This window comes from Leptosomus discolor, chromosome Z (genome assembly GCF_034619465.1).
Source record: "Leptosomus discolor isolate bLepDis1 chromosome Z, bLepDis1.hap2, whole genome shotgun sequence".
NCBI lineage: Eukaryota > Metazoa > Chordata > Aves > Leptosomiformes > Leptosomidae > Leptosomus > Leptosomus discolor.
Window position 1 is genome coordinate 46123013 of NC_141419.1, and position 19259 is coordinate 46142271.

General features: G+C 37.1%; 1 protein-coding gene across 1 annotated transcript in view; it reads right to left on the reverse strand.

The window, feature by feature from the left end:
- Positions 1-19259, reverse strand: part of ADAMTS19 (ADAM metallopeptidase with thrombospondin type 1 motif 19) — a 146462-nt gene that overhangs the window by 21202 nt on the left and 106001 nt on the right. Inside the window, exons 15-21 of the mRNA XM_086479551.1 lie at positions 18988-19108; positions 16886-16966; positions 9248-9405; positions 8248-8401; positions 5208-5343; positions 2211-2415; positions 145-297 (exon numbers count right to left, since the gene is read on the reverse strand). Of these exons, the coding sequence (XP_086335677.1) occupies positions 145-297; positions 2211-2415; positions 5208-5343; positions 8248-8401; positions 9248-9405; positions 16886-16966; positions 18988-19108 (1008 nt within the window). The remainder of the gene's footprint in view (positions 1-144; positions 298-2210; positions 2416-5207; positions 5344-8247; positions 8402-9247; positions 9406-16885; positions 16967-18987; positions 19109-19259) is intronic.

Consider the following 19259-nt stretch of genomic DNA (forward strand, 5'->3'; position numbering starts at 1 on the left):
TTTGGCGTTTTGGTTATTTTCTTTGTAGCCTTATTGTTCCCCCCGCTGGGAGACTCCTACGCTTCCAATAAAGGCAACTCCTACAAAGAACTCGGCTTGCAAAATGTACTATGCTGTGGGGCACTAGTGTCAAGGATGCCTCACCTTAGACCAGTCTCCCATTCTCCAGATGTAGCATTTGGAATAGTCCTCACAGTCCTCTGCTTCTTTAGGTCTTGTGGACAAAACACACTTTTTGCGGGGATTGGTGCACCTCACAGTCCGATGCCGTACTCCCTTACCACACTTCACAGAGCACTGTTGGAAAAAGATGGTTTTCAGGTTTCCACAAAAGTCATAGATGTCCCATTTTATCATCTACTAATGACTTCTGCCAGGCTAACACAGAAATTTCAAGACTTCAGTGATTTCCTGACTTCCAGTCTTCAAATACGTAGACACTGGATTTGTTAAAAACCAACAAATGAACAAAAATTCCTTATGGGGCAGAATGATAATTGCTGCATTTTCAGCTAAAATATATAATTAAATCAAAAATTATTTGCTTAAGGAAAAAAACTACGCTTTTGGAGAAGAAAACATCTGAAATGTTGATGTGATGATGAGGTGAATGTGAAACATTATACTGAAAATATTAGGCAATCTTTGTTCTATGAAAGCAAAGAAATATAATGAAAGAAAATCTAAATAACGTTCACAAGAATAAGATACAAAGCAACTTCAGAAAAACTCTGCTAGTGTCTAAGAGGCCTTTTTTTTGGGAGGGAAAAACGTTAAAATGGAGAAGTAAATATTCTAAAACTATGCAACAACCCAGACTGAATTTGAAAAGTCACTGCATATGCAGCATGTGAAAAATCTCTTCAAGTTGCACAAAAGGTCTTAATCTATGGAGTTTTTTTCCATCATTCCCACTTACACTGCCAAAAATTATGCCATTTCCTTCTCAAAACATTATCACTGCTTTTGATCATCCCACTGCTTGCAGATCAAAACTCTCCTTTGCCAAGCTGATTATAAATGCAGGAAGCAGTAATGGCTAGCTTCCAATATAACGGTGATGGTAGGAATGACCATGGGAAACACCTCACTCTCCAAAATATATTTATTGCTTCCAACAAAAACACGCTTACTTATTCCTCATCTCTCAAGTAAAAAAAAAAACAAACCAAAAACCACAACTAAACAATTCGGGTTTCTTTCTCGCACATCTGTAAGTGAATCCCATTCTTCTCACAACCAACCCTTGCATTATAAACCTCTGTGGACAAACTGCTGCTATTTACTTCTCTTATCTCTACCTTAGCATCTGCTTTTCATCTTTGAAAACATTCCCTATGTCTTAGCTCTTTCTTGCTTGAGGATCAAGTGCTGCTGCTAAGCAGAGGAGTCCAAAGAAGGTACTGCACCCACTTCGAAAGCTGCTATTTGTATTTTGAACCTGGAGGGACCCATAGCACAGCTTCTGGTATGGGAGGCAATCAGAATTGCCTTTGCTCTTCCAATGGAAGGAGAAGCTCCAAATAACACCTTCAGCTTGTTCAGATGGCAGTGATAACACCCTTCTTCCTCCACAGTCAATTACTATTAGAAGTAGTATAGCTTTTTAGAAGAAGAAAGCCAAATGGACATGCACACTGAAAGATCTTACATTACTACAGCAATGCTTCAGAATGCAACATACGTGAAATTGTGTTATTTACAAGCCCTTTTGCCCACTGCTTGTGCTGTTCTTAGAAAAAGGGGTGAGAAGAGAAAGTAAGGGAAGGAAATGTCCTTCTTTGCAAGCAGCTACCCTCACAGCCTCTCTGAAGCAGAACAGCAGCAACCATCTGCTGTTTAATATCTCTTCATATAAAAGAATGTCAGAGATGTTCCCATTCTGAACCCAAGATCTGGTAGCTAGTAAGTGACAGCCTTAATTCCATTTACCCCTGGTTACCAACTACTATAGTCAGGACATACTTGATTATACGTGCTTGAAAACTGGCCAAAAGAAATTGTTCCAGGACAGTAACTAGGTAAAATGTAGTAGGTCTACATGGCTGGTTTTCCTAGACCCTGATCCCTTTGCCAAATCATTGCATGAGGATCGTGAAAATCATTAGGCTGAGCTGTGCTACTTGCTGCAGAAAAAAAAAATCATATTCCCAGAAAATAGTAAGGCATAAATAATCACTACAGACTACTTGCATAACTAAATGCAGCACCTCAGACCAGACTCCCGCCTCCCACACAGTCATGCAGTCCTGGCCTTCACAGCGCTGTGCAGAAGCAGGTTTTGGCCCAAGGCAATCCCTCTCCCTAGCTCTGATCAGGGTCCCATTTCTGAGCTGCTGTGTGCAGGCTACTTGTCTGTTCTGGGTCCCTTTTCCACACGTCCTTGAACACGGAGTCCATTCTGTCATCATCCATCTGCAACGAAATACAGGCAATGCAGTAACAAGAAATCAGGAAGGGAAAAATACCATCACACCATCTTACTCTCTTGCTTACCAGTACATACACCTAAGACATACTTGCATGTTTTCTGCCTCCTTTTAACTTCACTTTGTTAATGGACTACTTATTATTCTAACCTATTTTACATTATATAAGGTGTTAATGATCACATAATTTCATTCCCCAGACCGTTTTCCCTATGCTTTCGGAGTATTCTCTTCTCATTATAAATCCAATTAGAAAAGCTCCAATATATACACATTTTAAAGGTGACAGATCACTGATCAGCCTGTCTTTATTCTCTATATAACAATCAAGTGCATGCAATGCATGTAATATTCAGCATTCTTCGAAAATTGTTGCAAGACAGCATCATTCCTGTGTGAAACGCTTGTATAAGGAAGTATAAAAGCTCGGATTTCTTCATATCCTTCAGGGTCAGGCCTAACTCAGGTCGCATAGTTTAAATTGCAGCAGCAAGGAAGACTGATGCAGCTTGGCAGGGACCACTACCAAGAGAGCAATTGTTCTAGAATGTAATTTTTCCCAAATATTCTGTAGCTACAGACTATGGCCATACACCCTTAAAAATCAAACAGCTCTGCCACTGATGCCACACACAAGCGTATCCCAGGAGACTTAGATTGCAAGAGAGAGGTTTTAGGAAACTGAGATTTAACAAATCTGTTCCAACCTTCTGTCATGCATTTGTTGTAAGAAAACAAAACATTTAACTGAGGTTTTTTTGTTAGCAGTTCAGAAACTCAATCTACAAATCACAGCCTGTCAAGATAATGCAACAGAGTTTAAGACGCTTCTTCAAGTGCCAATAACAACTAGTTATACAAGCATATACTTTAGTTACATTTCTGTTGAAAGCTAACAATATTTGTTTTGTAAAAATCACTAACACTGTATTAAAAACTGGATATATGTTAAGGATCATGATGTCTTTCCACATTTCTCAGCACAGCATCTCTGAGTAGCAATTAGCAACATTTAAAATGTTTCATTTAATAAGCTGTAAAAAGTATGTAACTTTGAAAATTTATCGTTGACAATGCCTCAGAAAAAGATCAGACTATTCCCTTTCTCTCCATTAAGTGCACAGTGATGTTAATAAAAGAAAATAAAGATCTCCTCGAGTATGTATATAATGAAATAGAAATAAACCCTCCAAAGCGTAATGCCCTAGTCTGGGGAAGTCCAAACCTCAGTGGTTTGCTGTAACTTAAAATGTATCATACCTTGCATTTTATCCATTTCAGTATTTCATCCTTTCCAAGCAAGCTATGTCTTCTGGTTCACTTTACATACTTTCTTTAACGATATTTGCATTTTATTTGCTTTGCATTGATTTCTTTAAAAATACCATCTACCTCTCCTCCAGATGACTGAGGTAGACCTACCCCAGTGCTTACTCCTGGGGATGTTAATGAAGTATTGCTAGCTGCTGTCCCCTCCCTTGAAAGGTGGCAGATACTTCAACCAAGTCTGGGCCCCCCAATTCAAGAGAGACAAGAGGCTACTGGAGAGAGTCCAGCGGAGGGCTACAAAGATGATTAGGGGGCTGGAGCATCTCTCCTACGAGGAAAGGCTGAGACACCTGGGTCTGTTTAGCCTGGAGAAGAGAAGACTGAGAGGGGACCTTATCAACACTTATAAATAAGGAGTGGGTGTCAAGAAGATGAGGCCAGGCTCTTTTCAGTGGTGCCCAGTGACAGGACAAGGGGCAATGGGCACAAGCTGGAATACAGGAAGTTCAGCTTGAACATGAGGGAGGAACTTCTTTACTCTGAGGGTGGCAGAGCACTGGAACAGGCTGCCCAGAGAGGTTGTGGTCTCCTTCCCTGGAGATGTTCAAAACCCGTCTGGATGTGTTCCTGTGTGACCTGCTCTAGGCTAACCAGCTTTGGCAGGGGGAGTTGACTAGATGATCTCCAGAGGTCCCTTCCAACTCCTACCATTCTGTGATTCTGTGATTCTCTATAACACTTGGACACTTCCTTAGTCATACTCCTTAGCTTCCATATGGAAACAGGGTGGCAAACTGAAATGGGTCACTGTTCCAGCCTGGTCAGCCAGTGCAAGGAGCAGGCTGCCAGCTTGACTGCAGGGACAACAAATGGGGTGGGCTTTGCAGGGCACAGGCTGCATGCTGCAGTTGCCTCCTGGGGTGAAGTTCAGAGAAAAAAAGCTCCTCCTGCTTCTTCTGCCATTCCACCATCAGTCTAGTTTGATTTACATACAAAGGGATGCAGGGAGAGGGAGAAGATGAGCGAGGTGAAGGCTCTTTAACTCTCCAAGTTCCACCAATGTAGAAAACCCAATTAATAGTTATTTATTTATTTACCTATTTGCTACTTAATGCACCCAGATCTTACTGAGAGCTTTTAAAGGAGTGAAGCCTTGTTCCAAAACCCCACTAAAATATATCATTAATTAAAAGCATGGGATAAAATCTGTCTTTATATAAACAGCTTTTAAATTTCAATTTCATAGTACACATCAGTCTGTGAGAACACTTCTTGAGGAAAGTAACTAGCTGCTTTATTGAGTAAGAATTTATTTAGGCATGGTGCTTAAGGGCTCTCTTTCATTAAAACTCATGAGAAACAACAGCCAGTGTTTCTGTTTTCCCTACATTTTGCATTACAACATTTTGGATATATGTATTTACTGTATAACAGAGGCAGTTATCTTTCTTAGCTCCTAAGATTTTTACATTTAGATATTACAGTTTAATTTAACCAAATCACTGTTACCTGGTCTGGCATGGCTGTTCATTGCACTTGCGGATCTGTGGTTCAGGTTTTGTTAAATATTTGCATTTCTTGTTGTCCACAAGACTGATATTCTTGTTCATAATTTTTGTGCAAGAGACTGTTGTCTTTCTTTCACCTAGTAAACAATAAAGCAGGTATGTGGGGAAACCAGGAATACGCAACTTTGTTAAAAAAAAAGAAAGACAATTTTATCTTTGTCAGATACAACTATTTCATGTACAGTTTGGGTAAAAGAACTGTAAAACCTGTACAAGAAAATCAAAGCTAGCAGGGAGCCTAAGAGACATATTACAGCTTGTACAGAGTAATGTGATTTTCTAAACCACACTTTGCACAACACTGTCAACAGAGTTTTACTGCTTTATGGCTGTAAGTAGTCGCAGGCCAAACCCTTAGTCTGACTGGAATAACTGTTCCTTTCTCAACCACTGAGATCCCAGCGTTGAGAAAAGACTGCAGAAAAATTACAAAGAAAAATATGTTTGTTAGCTAATATACAAAATAAGGAAAGGAAGGACAAATCCTGCTTCTCCATCTTGCTCAAGCTTAGCAGTTCTGCCTGGTTTAGCAGCATACTGGCAGGCTTGGCCAGCATTCAGCTAAAGGGAATCAGCACATCCAGCCTTCAATAAGGAGTCTGCACTACTCCCCATTAACTAAAGAGGCCAGATAACTGACCTGATCTGTAGGGTAATCATTTATGAAGTTGGGTACTGCCTGCAGAGACCTAGTGCATGTTCTGTACAGAAACCCTGCCCTGATGGGTGGGGTGGATCCTGTTGCCTCTGGAAGCTGGAAGTGTTATAAATCAGAATTTAACGTAATACCATTTGCAAGCACTAACTTGTAATTAGACTGGAGACTAATTTTTAGAAAACTAGCAACCCTGGAATTAAAGACTTCAATTAGTAGAAAATAGGTCCATAACCCCTTGTTCCTATGGTTACATTTTAACACTCCCCTGTTTCTATCTGGAAGTTTACCAGCAAACAGGGTGTGTGCAGGAGCAGGGCAAACTTAAGTATGCAATGGTACCAGAGGTCAGAAATATGCCTGTGGATGCAGCAGTTAAGTTATAGATGCGCATTATGTGTGTGACCACAGCCGACATTTTACAAGGCGCTTGTGTACGTGACAGCACATGCAACTAATCTATCATATACAACATTTGATATGTTTGACCATTCTTTCTGCATTTACATACACATCTATGTATTCATATTCTCTCCCATACAAAGAAAGCTTTTCTGCAATGCTGGAGGTTGCAGACCAGTTACATATATAAGCATACATGAAATCACACGGCTTCATCAATAGTTTCATCCTGATACATTTTAATCATTTAAGCAAAACTACTGATAATTGTTATAGTCTTTAATCAGATTCATCAAAATATTGATGTTAAAAATTGAAACACAAATATTTACATATTGTAAAAGCCACAGCATTTTAATTTCATTATTGCTTCATATTTAGGCCAAGAACTAAAAGAACAGTTAAAATGGTTTTGTCTAAAGTAAGAAAAATCTTCCACTTGTATTTCAGAATATTTGCAGTAAAAATATCTTTTATGGAACTCAGCTTAGATAATAACATAAAATGAAGGCCAGTTACAACAGAAAAAATACATTAAATAAACATTACAGTAAAACACCTAAATATTTAGTTAAGCATTAATGTAGGACAAATTTACTGACATACTGTGTTTTAAGACTTCTCTAGATGATCAGTGACATAGAAATATTTGAGGCAATAATGAGAGATTGTGGTAACATTAAAATTATTCTAAAAATACTTCAGGAAACTGTAAAAAGCATGAATATTCCAAGTGAATACTAAGAAAGAGAGGATGCTACTAGCACCACGTAAAAAATACCTTTAGGGAAGAAGCTTTCCTATCAAACCACAAAAAGCATGTTTATGGAAACTACAGTAATCTGTCATGACACCAGGACTGTTCAGTGTCAAAGGAGCTAGAACACTGTGTTCCTTACGCTGCCGTTATGAGAAAGTAAAGCATTTCCAGGCCTTCTTATTCAATCACAAGGTGCACAGCAGTTTTCAGAAGTGTTGATCAGAGCAACCGTGACTGACAAGGTTGTAAGCAGGAAAGACAGGTATCAAAAATCAATATAGTATGCAGTGTAAGTCTGACTAATTGCACAAGATATGAACAGATGTCTATAGGGTGCATTTATTAAAAAAACTGAAGTATTTTTTCAATGTAGTTATCTATTTGAATAACCATCTTCTAAACAGCAGTTTTAAAAGATTTTGTTGCAGCAATACTGTTCATGTTCCAATATTTGTTTTCATAATCGTATTTTGTACTTCCAAATTCACATTTTTTATGGTTTATAAACATAAACATAGGAAAAACATCACATCACATCATACTAATACCTGCTGTTGTAATATTTGTTCCATATGTTTCTGGATCATCCTCAACTCGTATTACAAACTGTGCATATTTGATCTGAGACTGGGGTTCAGCTTTTCTGTAGTTTGAAATGTCTTTTACAGATCATTTGTCTTCAATAGTTCCAAATACAGAGTGGAATGCATACGAACTTTCTATTCTTGTTCTAGCTCCTGCACTTGTATTTCTTCTTGGAAACTGGGTCCTGAATTTGCTTGGCTAATCTAGATTTTGTTCCTTCACTACCACCTTTTTCTACCTAATTTAGCTGGAATGTTTTCCTAGAGTTATCACTATCCTTTTAATATAGTCAGGAAGCATAAGACTGAAGTATGTCCACCATTGTATGGAATCATACAAGTCGCAATGAGGCTATTACTATTAAATATACAACACTGATCATCCGAGTCTCAAAAATTAATACTCCATGAGTTTTAATTGATGCATATATATATACACACACACACAGAGTGTACATAAAATATATATGCATATGGTATACACACACATACATTTATTGTGCATATAATATGCATATTGTATATACATATACATTTTTCATATATGTGTGTGTGTTTGTATATTTTTCTTTTATTTTACCTCCTCCACATACAGCATCACAGTCCTCCCAGCCAGAATGTGTCCACATGAAAAGAGGCTCTGGTACTTTAGAGCTTTGATTCTCAGGAAGAGGATCCAGTGGGACTGTGTACTCATAGTGTAGACCATAGCTCTGGTCATGGAAAAGCAGCACCTGCAAGATATAGAGAAAGAAAACCTACCTATCTACACAGACATTGTGGAAGAAAAACTCCTAACAGTAAGGAGAAAATCTTGAAAAATACAACAGAATGACTGATGCTCTATAGCTCTTCAACCCTCCTGATGGATTAAGCAGAAGCAATCAATGAGAGTATCCAAATTAAGACAATGGGAAAAAATATTTTACTTAATATAAAGGTCGAAAAGCTCTCCATATGAAATAAGCAAACAAAATTCACCAGACAGCTGAAGGATGATTACGTCCTGTGATTTCAGTGTTCTTAAATAGAGGAGGTCTTTCCTAGATGCATCAGATTTCAAACTACTTTAGATATACCAGACAGTTTCTTGCATTTGAAGGACTTTGAATTGTGAAGTACTTCCTTATCATCTCTCTCCCTCCTTCTTTCCGGTGGCTATCAACTTTTCCTCCCCTACACTGAAATGCATCAAAACTCTGCTTCCTCATGGAGAAGCTGGTGACTGCAATCCTGAAATGGTGATGCTGTGCTATAGCAAGCCAGGACAGAAAACTTCTGATATTAATTTGAATGTCTCTCCTAAAGCAGCGCATCAGCTTTTTGTGACATTTGTAGGAATGCTGAGACCTTCCACCCTGCCTCAACAATGTAAAGATTATTCTTGCATTTAAATGCATTTTTTTTCAAAGTGGGCTGATAGATACATATATATAAGCAGGTTTGTGTATATATATATATGTATAAAAGCAGTTCTATCTTAGACAGATCTCATTATCTTCAGGAGCCTGGGAAAAAATATTAGTTTCCATGCTATATGATAGGAATTAGGTAAAAAACCCCAATCCATATTGTCATACCAGTAAATGTAAAGGTGACGTTGTGGGACCTTTGGCTGATATTTTCTCCCAAAGACCTCTCCGAACATAATGAACAGTGGTCCCAGCAATATTGAAAGTTCCTGAATGCTCTATCTTCCAGTCACTATTGATTGACTGTTTTCCAGCATCTCGAAGAGCTGCAAAATATACGAAAAAAGACCAATATAAGAGGTGTCTGTTCAGTAGTGATTTGGGCCTCCTTTCACTTCCTGTTTGGATAATTTAACAAGTAGATGAAATCACCTAACACTGATATTTATGGATCCTACTATACATGAACTGCAATTGGAATATGCTTTAGAAACACTTTCAGGAAGAAATGCTTGGCAAAACCACATGTGTTTAACCGTACCTGAAGTTAACATCAGTATTTTAACGCCTGAAGAGACTGACAGGCTCCATCATAATTCATAATTTGATCACTGAACTAACAAGCAAAGGCAACCATTCTACATTCCCAGGGTAGTAATTTCTATAATTCATAAAGGCATGGGAAACAAAATTTTCAGAAGACACTCTTCAAGATTTGTGGAATTAGGCTAAAACTTCAAAAATATTCTAGTTCACAATCCTTACCCCTCCAATAAATACATTTACCTTTTTCTCCAGCTTAGAATGTGACAATACTACTGCCATCCTACCTAAACATTTATTTTATACACTTTCACCACACAATTGGATGCTTCTACAAATAGAAGAGTCTTGTTCTTTTTGGCTGAATCATTCTTCTTGCTGGCCTAATTTATGTTCAAGTCAAATAAGATATATTTCATACATTGAGAACATAGGATTTTACATTAGTTTTCTACAGGAAACAGAATAGATTCTTCTGTGAAAGATATGTTATTTTATTTTATTTTACTTTATTTTCTTTTATTTATTCAGATCAGGTCTGAATAATCATGTGAAGTAGAATATACTTGAAGTCACCTCTGGACAAGAAGTTTTACACATTTCTCTTCATTGAAATTGCATGTTTGGCATCAGACTGTTGTAAGAGAACCTCAACAGTTTAAGCCTTGTCCAAAATTTCTTTTTTAAAGTTGTTAGTTAATGTGAGTCACTCCTGTAATCATCTTCTCTCCTATTCATATTTATACTGTTATGTTTTGTTTCTATGGGAAACATGGCAACAGGTCTATAGACTTCCAGAAATCCAGTTGCATAAGACATCATTGATGTGTACCACTGCAGCACTGTGTAATAAATGTTAAGACTATAAAAACAATTAATGCTGTAGAACAGTCCTGTGCTAAAAACAACCAGTGATTTTACAAGATTTAAAAATTGGTATTTTAGGTTTAAATATTCTATTATTAACGGTTATTAAGTTCTATTTAGTGTTTAAACTGTAAAGGTCAATCCTCTTCCTAGTGGAGAAACAGAACAAATGTACTCGAAAGTGCTGAGGTCCAGTTGGGTCATGCTGCTCAGATGGAGCAGCATTCTCTCCCTGGAGAGCAGCAGACCCAGCAGACACAGCATGCAGACAGGTGCAGGGGACAGGAATCCCAGACCCAGAATACAGAAATATGACAGATCTTTCATTTTCTGCTTTAAGATTCCTCACTTCAGCCATGGGGCTTAGACAAAGTAAGAAAGGGAATCCTCAAGCCTAAAATTCAGGCTTGGATTCATGCAGTCCATTTTCTGTTCTTGACTCTGTCACACCCCATATTGTAAGCAAGTTCACTGAGTTTTATTCCACAGCACATGCATACTCCCGCTCTGCTTAGCTTTTCAGATTTCCTGTACAAAGTCATACAATACAGGAAGAAAATTCAGCACACAAGTGTATCTTTTCTCAGGCTACAAAACAAATCGAGCAACACATCTACAATTAAAAAGACAAAGAAAACTCACATTGGGAAAACCTACTGCAACTGTAACCAAGACGAAAATTTCAGCACTAAAACAAGGGAGCTAATTATAACTGTATCTCTGCAGAGCATAAAATAGCCATCATCACAATGACAATTAAGTGACGGTCATGACTGCAATGTACTTTTTAATTACTGTACCAGGGATACATACTCTTCCAATTTTAATGAGGTGCGAGAGGCTGCACACCCATAGAGATGCAACATTTCACAGTTCAGCTACTGCATCTCCCGGTGTTCAGTGGGGAGAAACACTGCCTTGGTCCTGGCCCTCCACTTGCTAAATCTTGCCTACAATCCTTCCATCACATGGAAAACTACAAAATACTACACCACTGTATTAACTTAAATTTTTGCTTAAGTTGAAATAGCCACAGTTTACAGCGAGATTAAGAAAAAAGGCATTTGTTCCAAAATCAGAGGGAAGTGGACACGTTTGTGAATTGTGAAGTTTGCCTTTTGCATTGTACAAAATTTAGTCATAGTCTCCAGAGAAGTATCAAAAAGTGTTCTGACTGACCCTTATTTTTCTCGAGAAAATACAAAAAACACCTGAAATTCAATTCTAAATGAGAGTACATTCACTGATATCTTTTGTCAAGCAAGTCATTGTTTCAATTCCTTTCAGGTTATCATGTGTTCCCTTCAAGCCATCTTAAGAACATTAACACTTGAGATTTGAGTAACTTTTTGAAAATTTCAACTGAGGTAAGGCTGACTAGTCAGTAGTTCCCAGAGTCCTCCTTATTACTCTTTTCAAAAATGGTGCAATACTCTCTTTTCTCCAGTCACTGGGGACTTCAGCTGACTGCCCTGATTTTTCAAATGTGCTTAAGAGTGGCTTGGCAACTACATCAACCAGTTCCCTCAGGACCCTGGGATACATCTCATTGAGTCCCATATACCTGTGTATGTTCAGGTTCCTGAGGTGGTCTCAAAGCTGATCTATGATGGGAGGGACTTCATTCCACTAGTCCCTGCCTTGATGTTCAGGGACTTCAGAAATGTGGTATGAGTGTTTACCACTGGAACTGAGGCAAAAAACTGTTGAGTACCTCAGCCTTCTCTATGTTGTCATTAGTTCTCCTGTCTTACTTATCAGGCGGGGGGTGTGTGTGTGTACACATTTTCTTTAATCTTCCTTTTCTGACTAACATACTTGTTTATTATTATTATCATTATTCTTTGCATTCCTTGCCAAATTCAGCTCCAACTGTGCCCTAGCTTTCCTGATCATATCCCTACACATCTGAGCAGCATCCCTACATTCTTCTCAGGATATATGTTCCTGGTTCCCCTGCCTATGCATTTCCTTCTTCTACTGTAGTTTGACCAGGAGGTGCTTACTTAGCCACGCTGGTCTCCTGCCTTCCTTGTCTGATTTCTTACATGGGAGAATTGAGAGCTCTTGCAATCTAGCAAAAATGTCCTTAAAGAGCTGCCAGCTCTGTTCTGCTTCTTTACCCCTGAGGGCAGTTTCACAGGGGGTCCCATCCACTAATTCCTTAAACGACTTAAACAACGATTCACTCTCCTAACATTCAGAGTCCCGGCTTTACTCTTCATCTGACCCATATCCCTCAAGATCATGAGTTCCATCAGCACACGATCTCTGCAGATCGTGCCGCCACCAATCTTGACCTCTCTAAGTAGTTATCTGTGTTTGTAAGCAATAAACAAGGTCCAGTAATGCTGTTCTTTGGTTGGGCTATCACCTGGATTAAGACATTACCCCTGATGCACTCCAAGAGTCTCCTGGACTGTTTACAGCTTGCTGTCCTGGTTTTCCAACAGATACTGGATTACTGAAGTCCCCAGGCAGGATCAGAGCCTGCAAGCACAATGCTTCCTGTAGTTGAAGTAAGAATTCTTCACCAACAGGCTCCCCTTGACTGGACAGCCTGTAGTAAACACCAACCACGAAGTTTCCTTTCTTGTCTTGGCCCCTAATTTTTATGCATAAGGCCTCAAACTGTCGACCACTGCTTTTCAAAGAAAGACAGCTCTGTGAAGTCCATCCATTTTTTATATAGAAGGCATTTATTTCATTTTGATGTAAAATGATTTCAAAAGGTGTCACTTGTTACATCTTCTATGGCCCTCTATGTATGAAAGGAAAAAATTTTTTGTCTCAGTTCTCTGCTCTCTGCTGTGTGACCAGGTCCTCAACTAGCTTCCCTTGAAGTTAGAAATTACACAGTCTAAGGATTGGTCCAAAGTAATTTAAAACTATTAGCATTGTCAGAAATAAGGGATTCAAAATTTTGTATTATTTGTCAGACCAGATCTGCTTTCCCACACCCTCGTCCCCAAAATGTGGTCCAACAGGCTTATTAAACTACGAAACATGTTTCATAAAGGAAGTCAGACAGAACAAAACACACCTACGGACTTGATACCTATAAAAGAATCAGCAATTACAATGTCAGGCAGTGTGAAGTTGCAGGTCCAAAGGGTCTATAGCCCTGAAGCAGCTTGATTTCATATTTGAGAATAATGATACAGCTAATAGACTTCTTTAGTTCATCTGAAAACAAGTAATTTCTCTCATTTCCAATTAGCACAGAAAATTTTCAGGTTTTAGATTGTAAGTAATTTGTATAGCTATATACCATTAACCAATCTTATCAATTCATTATGGGTCCTGGACCTGTCATGCCATTATACAAGCATCACAGGAATGAGCTCTCTAATCTCAAAGCCTAGTGTATCTCTTAAACAAAAAATACTGTAATCTTCCTTTTTGTATCCTACATTAAGAACATTTTTTTTGAAAAAACTTTTGACACCTGCCAAATATAAATGAAAATTTAGTGACAGAAAAGACCACAGGAATCTAGACAATGCTTGAAACAACTGTTTTATCACTTTTCTTACAATAAATTTTTTTAAAGTAACTGACAATTAATCAAGTCATGGCTATAAACAGATAGGGTTATCACTGCTAGTTTATTCTTTAAAACTAAATCTCAAAATTCTTTCTTAAAATAACGAATTCTAATTCCAAAATGAGTAAGTATATGCTTTAGGAAATAGTCTCAAATTAAATAAACACCCTCCCCCTGCCTTGCTACACGTAATTCCTTTTCCCGAATACTCCACTGATGAAAGAAGAATCACAATCTCTTCTGTATTTTCTCACATGACTTTAGTAGGGAGGAATACCTAATGTGTGGCTATATTACTGCTTCTACTTCCCCACAGGGGAGGAGAGACAGGACAGACCACGACAGATCAATCAACTCAGTAAATGCAGTTGGAAGCTATACCTTATCTTTCCTCCTAGGTTGCCAGAGCTCCTCTAACTGTGGTATATGTTGAAATACCTCAGATAAAGAAGGTACCTGAGGTGTTCAGGTAGAACTCCTCTGAAGATTTGCTTCAGTGCAATCACCCAATGATGCTACTGATGTGGGATGTAGTTTCATTAATCCCTTTAGCAACATCATTGTAGCTTCCAAATCATAGTGACTCTGCTTTCTGACCACCAAGTAGATCCAGAGAAGGGCATTTCAGTTTTACTATCTCTGCATTTGACCTGTGCAGGGGATCATATCTTCCCTCAGTTTAAATTAGCTTCTACTTTGTAAGCCACAGCTCTTAGTGTACGCTGGATTAAATTGTGTTACAGCTATATCTCTTATTATACAATTACTAATTGTATAATGAGCTATATTGTTTAAAAACCTTAATCCTAAAATGAGTATATGACAATTAGCAGAACAGAAACAGTGTTGGCCTGTATTGACTCATTTCAAATACAGAAATGCAGACAGCAAAGTACCATGAACATAAAATTAGCATACAGAACTGTAAGATGGAAAACAAATCATAAACACAAGGGAATTTAATATGTATTACGTTTCACATTTTTAATAACAGTATTTTGAAGAATATTGTTCCTAAAGATGAAAGATTTATGCCTTCTCCCCAAAACTTTCATTATGTTACTCCTATTTGAAAATCAAAATGTTCCTATTCAAAATGTTCCTATTCAAAATGTTACTCCTTCTCAATTCAGATTTTTATGCTTTCAGAATAAATCTCCTGTAACTGAAGAAAGTTTAAATACCTTCTGCTATTAAAACAAGAAAAAAGGGTGCAACAAGACTGGCTTGAATTCAAAATACTGTAACAGACCTGTCCTGCTTCCCCAGAATGCTTAACAAAAAAATACTGCAGTGAAATACTGGCTGATCCTCATTCAGACCAACATTAGTGAAATTAAGAAAAGTAAAATTAAAGTGACTAGCAATTAAGACCTCATTATGTGTTAATTAGTACCCTCAAAAATAAGCAGCATGACTGACATTATTTCTAAGGCATAAAAACATTATGTTCTTTTTGGCTTTTGTAAGGTAAGGGATGAATCAGTTTGCTACTCATGAAAAAGGATTTAACATCCCTAAATACAATTCCAACATTTATTTATTTTTGTGATATTTAAAAAAATAGAAAATAATAGTACTTCTGTTGTCTGCGTATGTTAACACAGTAGACACAAAGGCAAAAAAACCTTGGAAAATTTAGAAAATACGTCAATGAAACTTCAGTTATGGATTTGACACTCTTACATACCTATTTCTGTGGTCCATTTAGGAACAATGAAATAATCCAGATCTCTAAATGTCCTGTGATATCTTAACAGGGCAGGTGCAGGCACCACGATAAACCAAGAGTCACCTATTCATAACTTAAGCTGTCATAATTAATATTCACCATCTTCAACATTCTCTCAATTGAAGTACTGAGAACACTCAGGTAAGAAGGTTTTTAAAGTGTAGATACTACTTATGAGCAGAACTAAGAATACTGATCAAACCAGGAAATTTTTTATTTAATTGTCCTGTTTCTCATACTAAGACTCTGCCTATTTAAACTTAAGCAGTGCACGGAACAGGACGAATTATAGTATTTCATATATTCACTTAAACTCTTTAACAATAATAGTAACAAATTATACTCTTCTACATAACAGCTTTAGAACTCATTATAAGAGAAAAACTTTTTTTCAACGAAAGACAATTTCATCTAAATGGAAAAACTAAAGAAAAATTCTAATTGTGATTAAATTTGTCTATTATATATTACACAAAATAATGCAAACAGGCTGCCCAGACAGGTTTTGGAGTCTCCTTCCCTGGAGACTTTAAAAATTTGTGTGGATGCAGTCCTGTGTAACCTGCCATAGGTGAACCTGCTTTAGCAGGGGGTTGGACTAGATGATCTCCAGAGGTCCCTTCCAACTCCTGCCATTCTGTGATTCTGTGACATACTTTTCTGCTTCCTTACTTTAATTTTAGAACTTTTGTTTGACTTTGTTGGTGATTTCTATATGTTGGTCATTGTGGGTTTTTTTGTCTGAGCACAAATTATTCCATGTTTCAGCATAAAAGTCTTCTCACTAGTTTTAACGGGAAGTATTTTCTTTAGTGCTTTCCATATGAAAAACTGAAAACGTTTAAGTATGCAGAATTTTTCTTAAATCACCTAAATACATTCTTTGCAACATCCTCTAAACAACACGAGACGGAACAAAAGTTCAAACTAAAACCTTTATGAAGAACAGTGCTATAAACATACTTTAATTTTGTTAGTTCTACAAAATTTCTTTAGACATATTCCTCACAGATTTTTTTTTTCCACTCAGTTTTGTTTAACCACAAAAGCTTGTTTAGCTTGCTCTCTTCAGTGCTGACCAAAACAGGACATGAACAGTAAAACATACGACATTTACCTAAATAACTGTGAGCTGGTTTTTCTTCCACTACTTTGATTCTCCTTGCTCCTGCGGGTATGACCAAAGCTTCCACATAACCTAGACATGAGACCAGATGTCCCGAGTTAAATACAAAAGCATAGAAAAGTATATTTTGTATGTTTTTTAATTTCTTCTTTTCTATTTTGCTTTTAAAATGTAATAAATTATAATTTATATAGCAATGGCTTGAGGGTTCTTGCAAAATCTTGAAACAAGCTATGCAACTGTGCATTATGTGTAATATATATGCCATGATATATAATTAAAAGCATAGCAAAGTAAAACATAACAAATAAGGCTGGGCAGCTTGGGACTGGAGGACATGAAGATGTCTCTGGCCAAGTAGTTAAGTATCATCATGACCACCGGATGACCATAAAAGAATTCCAGCTTCTTTCAGCATATAGAGACATGTGATATGGCACTAAAACCCAATCATCCTCCCACTGTTGTTCTTTTCTTTTTGGTTGGCTTTTTTTTTGTTTGGTTTTGTTTTCTTTTGTTTTGTTTTAATATTTTGTGCTCTGTCTCCCTCTCCTTTAACACATTCAAACTCGGCTATGAATGGCTTTAGTTTTGTAGTCTACTTATTAGTTATTTGCTTGAGATTACAATGGCTTCCTTAGACTTTGGGACAAAGACATGCTGTTGAACGATTTCAGTATGGGGTCAAAAGGCAATGCAGGTGAAAAACACTGAGCAAGCAGGAATGGTAAAAATAAATAAAAACGTATTTTGGATTATCCAAGTGCACTTCAAAAAGCGGACAGTAAACCAAGGTTTTATTCTGTGTAGCTATGTAATGTTCTGTAACAAAACACTGAATATGAAAATTAAATTGCTGCAAAGCAGCATTATTTATCTTTAATTTCCTTAAGAGCTAATAACACTTTCTAAATATTGCTGACAGTCCAGCTTCTGGAGAAGGAAAACAACTTGCGCAGCTGTTTAGAGGGCAATACCACAATATTGTGGATTTACACAGAAATAAACTTGACACCAAATACACTTGAAAGTGTGTGGATATTCACATTGGCTATAAAAGAGAGATGATACATTGTAATTTCTATTAGCAGACACCTTCTTTGTAGTTTTCGATCTTGTAGTCCTCCAGACTCATCCATGGTTTGGGATCACTGCTCTACATTACCTTCAGCTTAAGGAAGGGCCAGACATAAACATCTGAAGACTATGCCTAAGGTTTTGGGGTTTTTTTAAGGTACTATACTTCAGTCTATAGTGCACTGAAGTCCTTGATTTTTTAAGATATACTGTCTGCTTCTAATCACAGTATTTTTTGATGTGATTTAATTACTGTCTTGACATTCTGAACATTTTCTACTGAAGAAACTGAAAGGGTAATGGCAAACAAATGCTGAAAACAGTTGGCCAAATGCGTTTCAAAGAAAAGACTTCTCTTGGACAGAAGGTATACAAGGTGCAAGGTGCACATTATTAGGATTTCAATCGTCTACTCTGTCAACACTATTGTGTTGGAACCAGTCAATTATTCTAATTCAAAGAAAAGATCACAGAAGTGTTTCAAAATCTCATGTTCATTCTGCATCAGAAAATCTATCTGGTTTTTATGATATGTTATTACCAGTATAAAACAATGAATAATGAAAAGATATAACACTTTTTCACACATTCAGCTTTATGTTCTCCCACTACCTGTCTTGATTTAATTACTCTAGGTAACAGATCATAATTTGGATATTTATTTTGAAGAACACTAAATGAATCTAAATACTATAAGAATTTACAGTTCATTTATTTACTAAAAATATAAATTTTATTTCACATATTTTTTAGAAATCAGGCTCTTCTATGTAATAATGTGTGTCTTAAGGGAAGAGAAATTAGATAATTCCTTAATTTTATAATCAAAATAATTTGCAATACTTTTGCAACAATTAAATTTAAAAATACTCATGCATTCCTATCTTAAATGTCTTATTATCTCAATAAAAGTAGATCTGAAGTTCTTGTGAGGAACTGTGTAATTTTAATAAGTATATGCTCAAAGTAATCAAACAACTACTGGTTTCCTGAGCGTTTGAAATAAACAAACTTACCTGCTCCTCTGGTATGGTTAAAATCACCTTTAATAACTTTGCATGACTTTCCATTACCATTGCATACACCGCAATGATCTTCACGAGCCAGAGATCCCAATATGCCATCACAGCCAAATTTCTGCCGGAGAAGAAAATAAAGCTGTTGAGACACAGGCCACATTTTCATAAAGCTGCCTTTAGAAGAAGTATCTCACCCTTTTTCAAGACACCCTAGCCAACATGATCTAGCCCTGCTCAGAATGAGGGTTGTACTACTTCGTGTGCAGAGA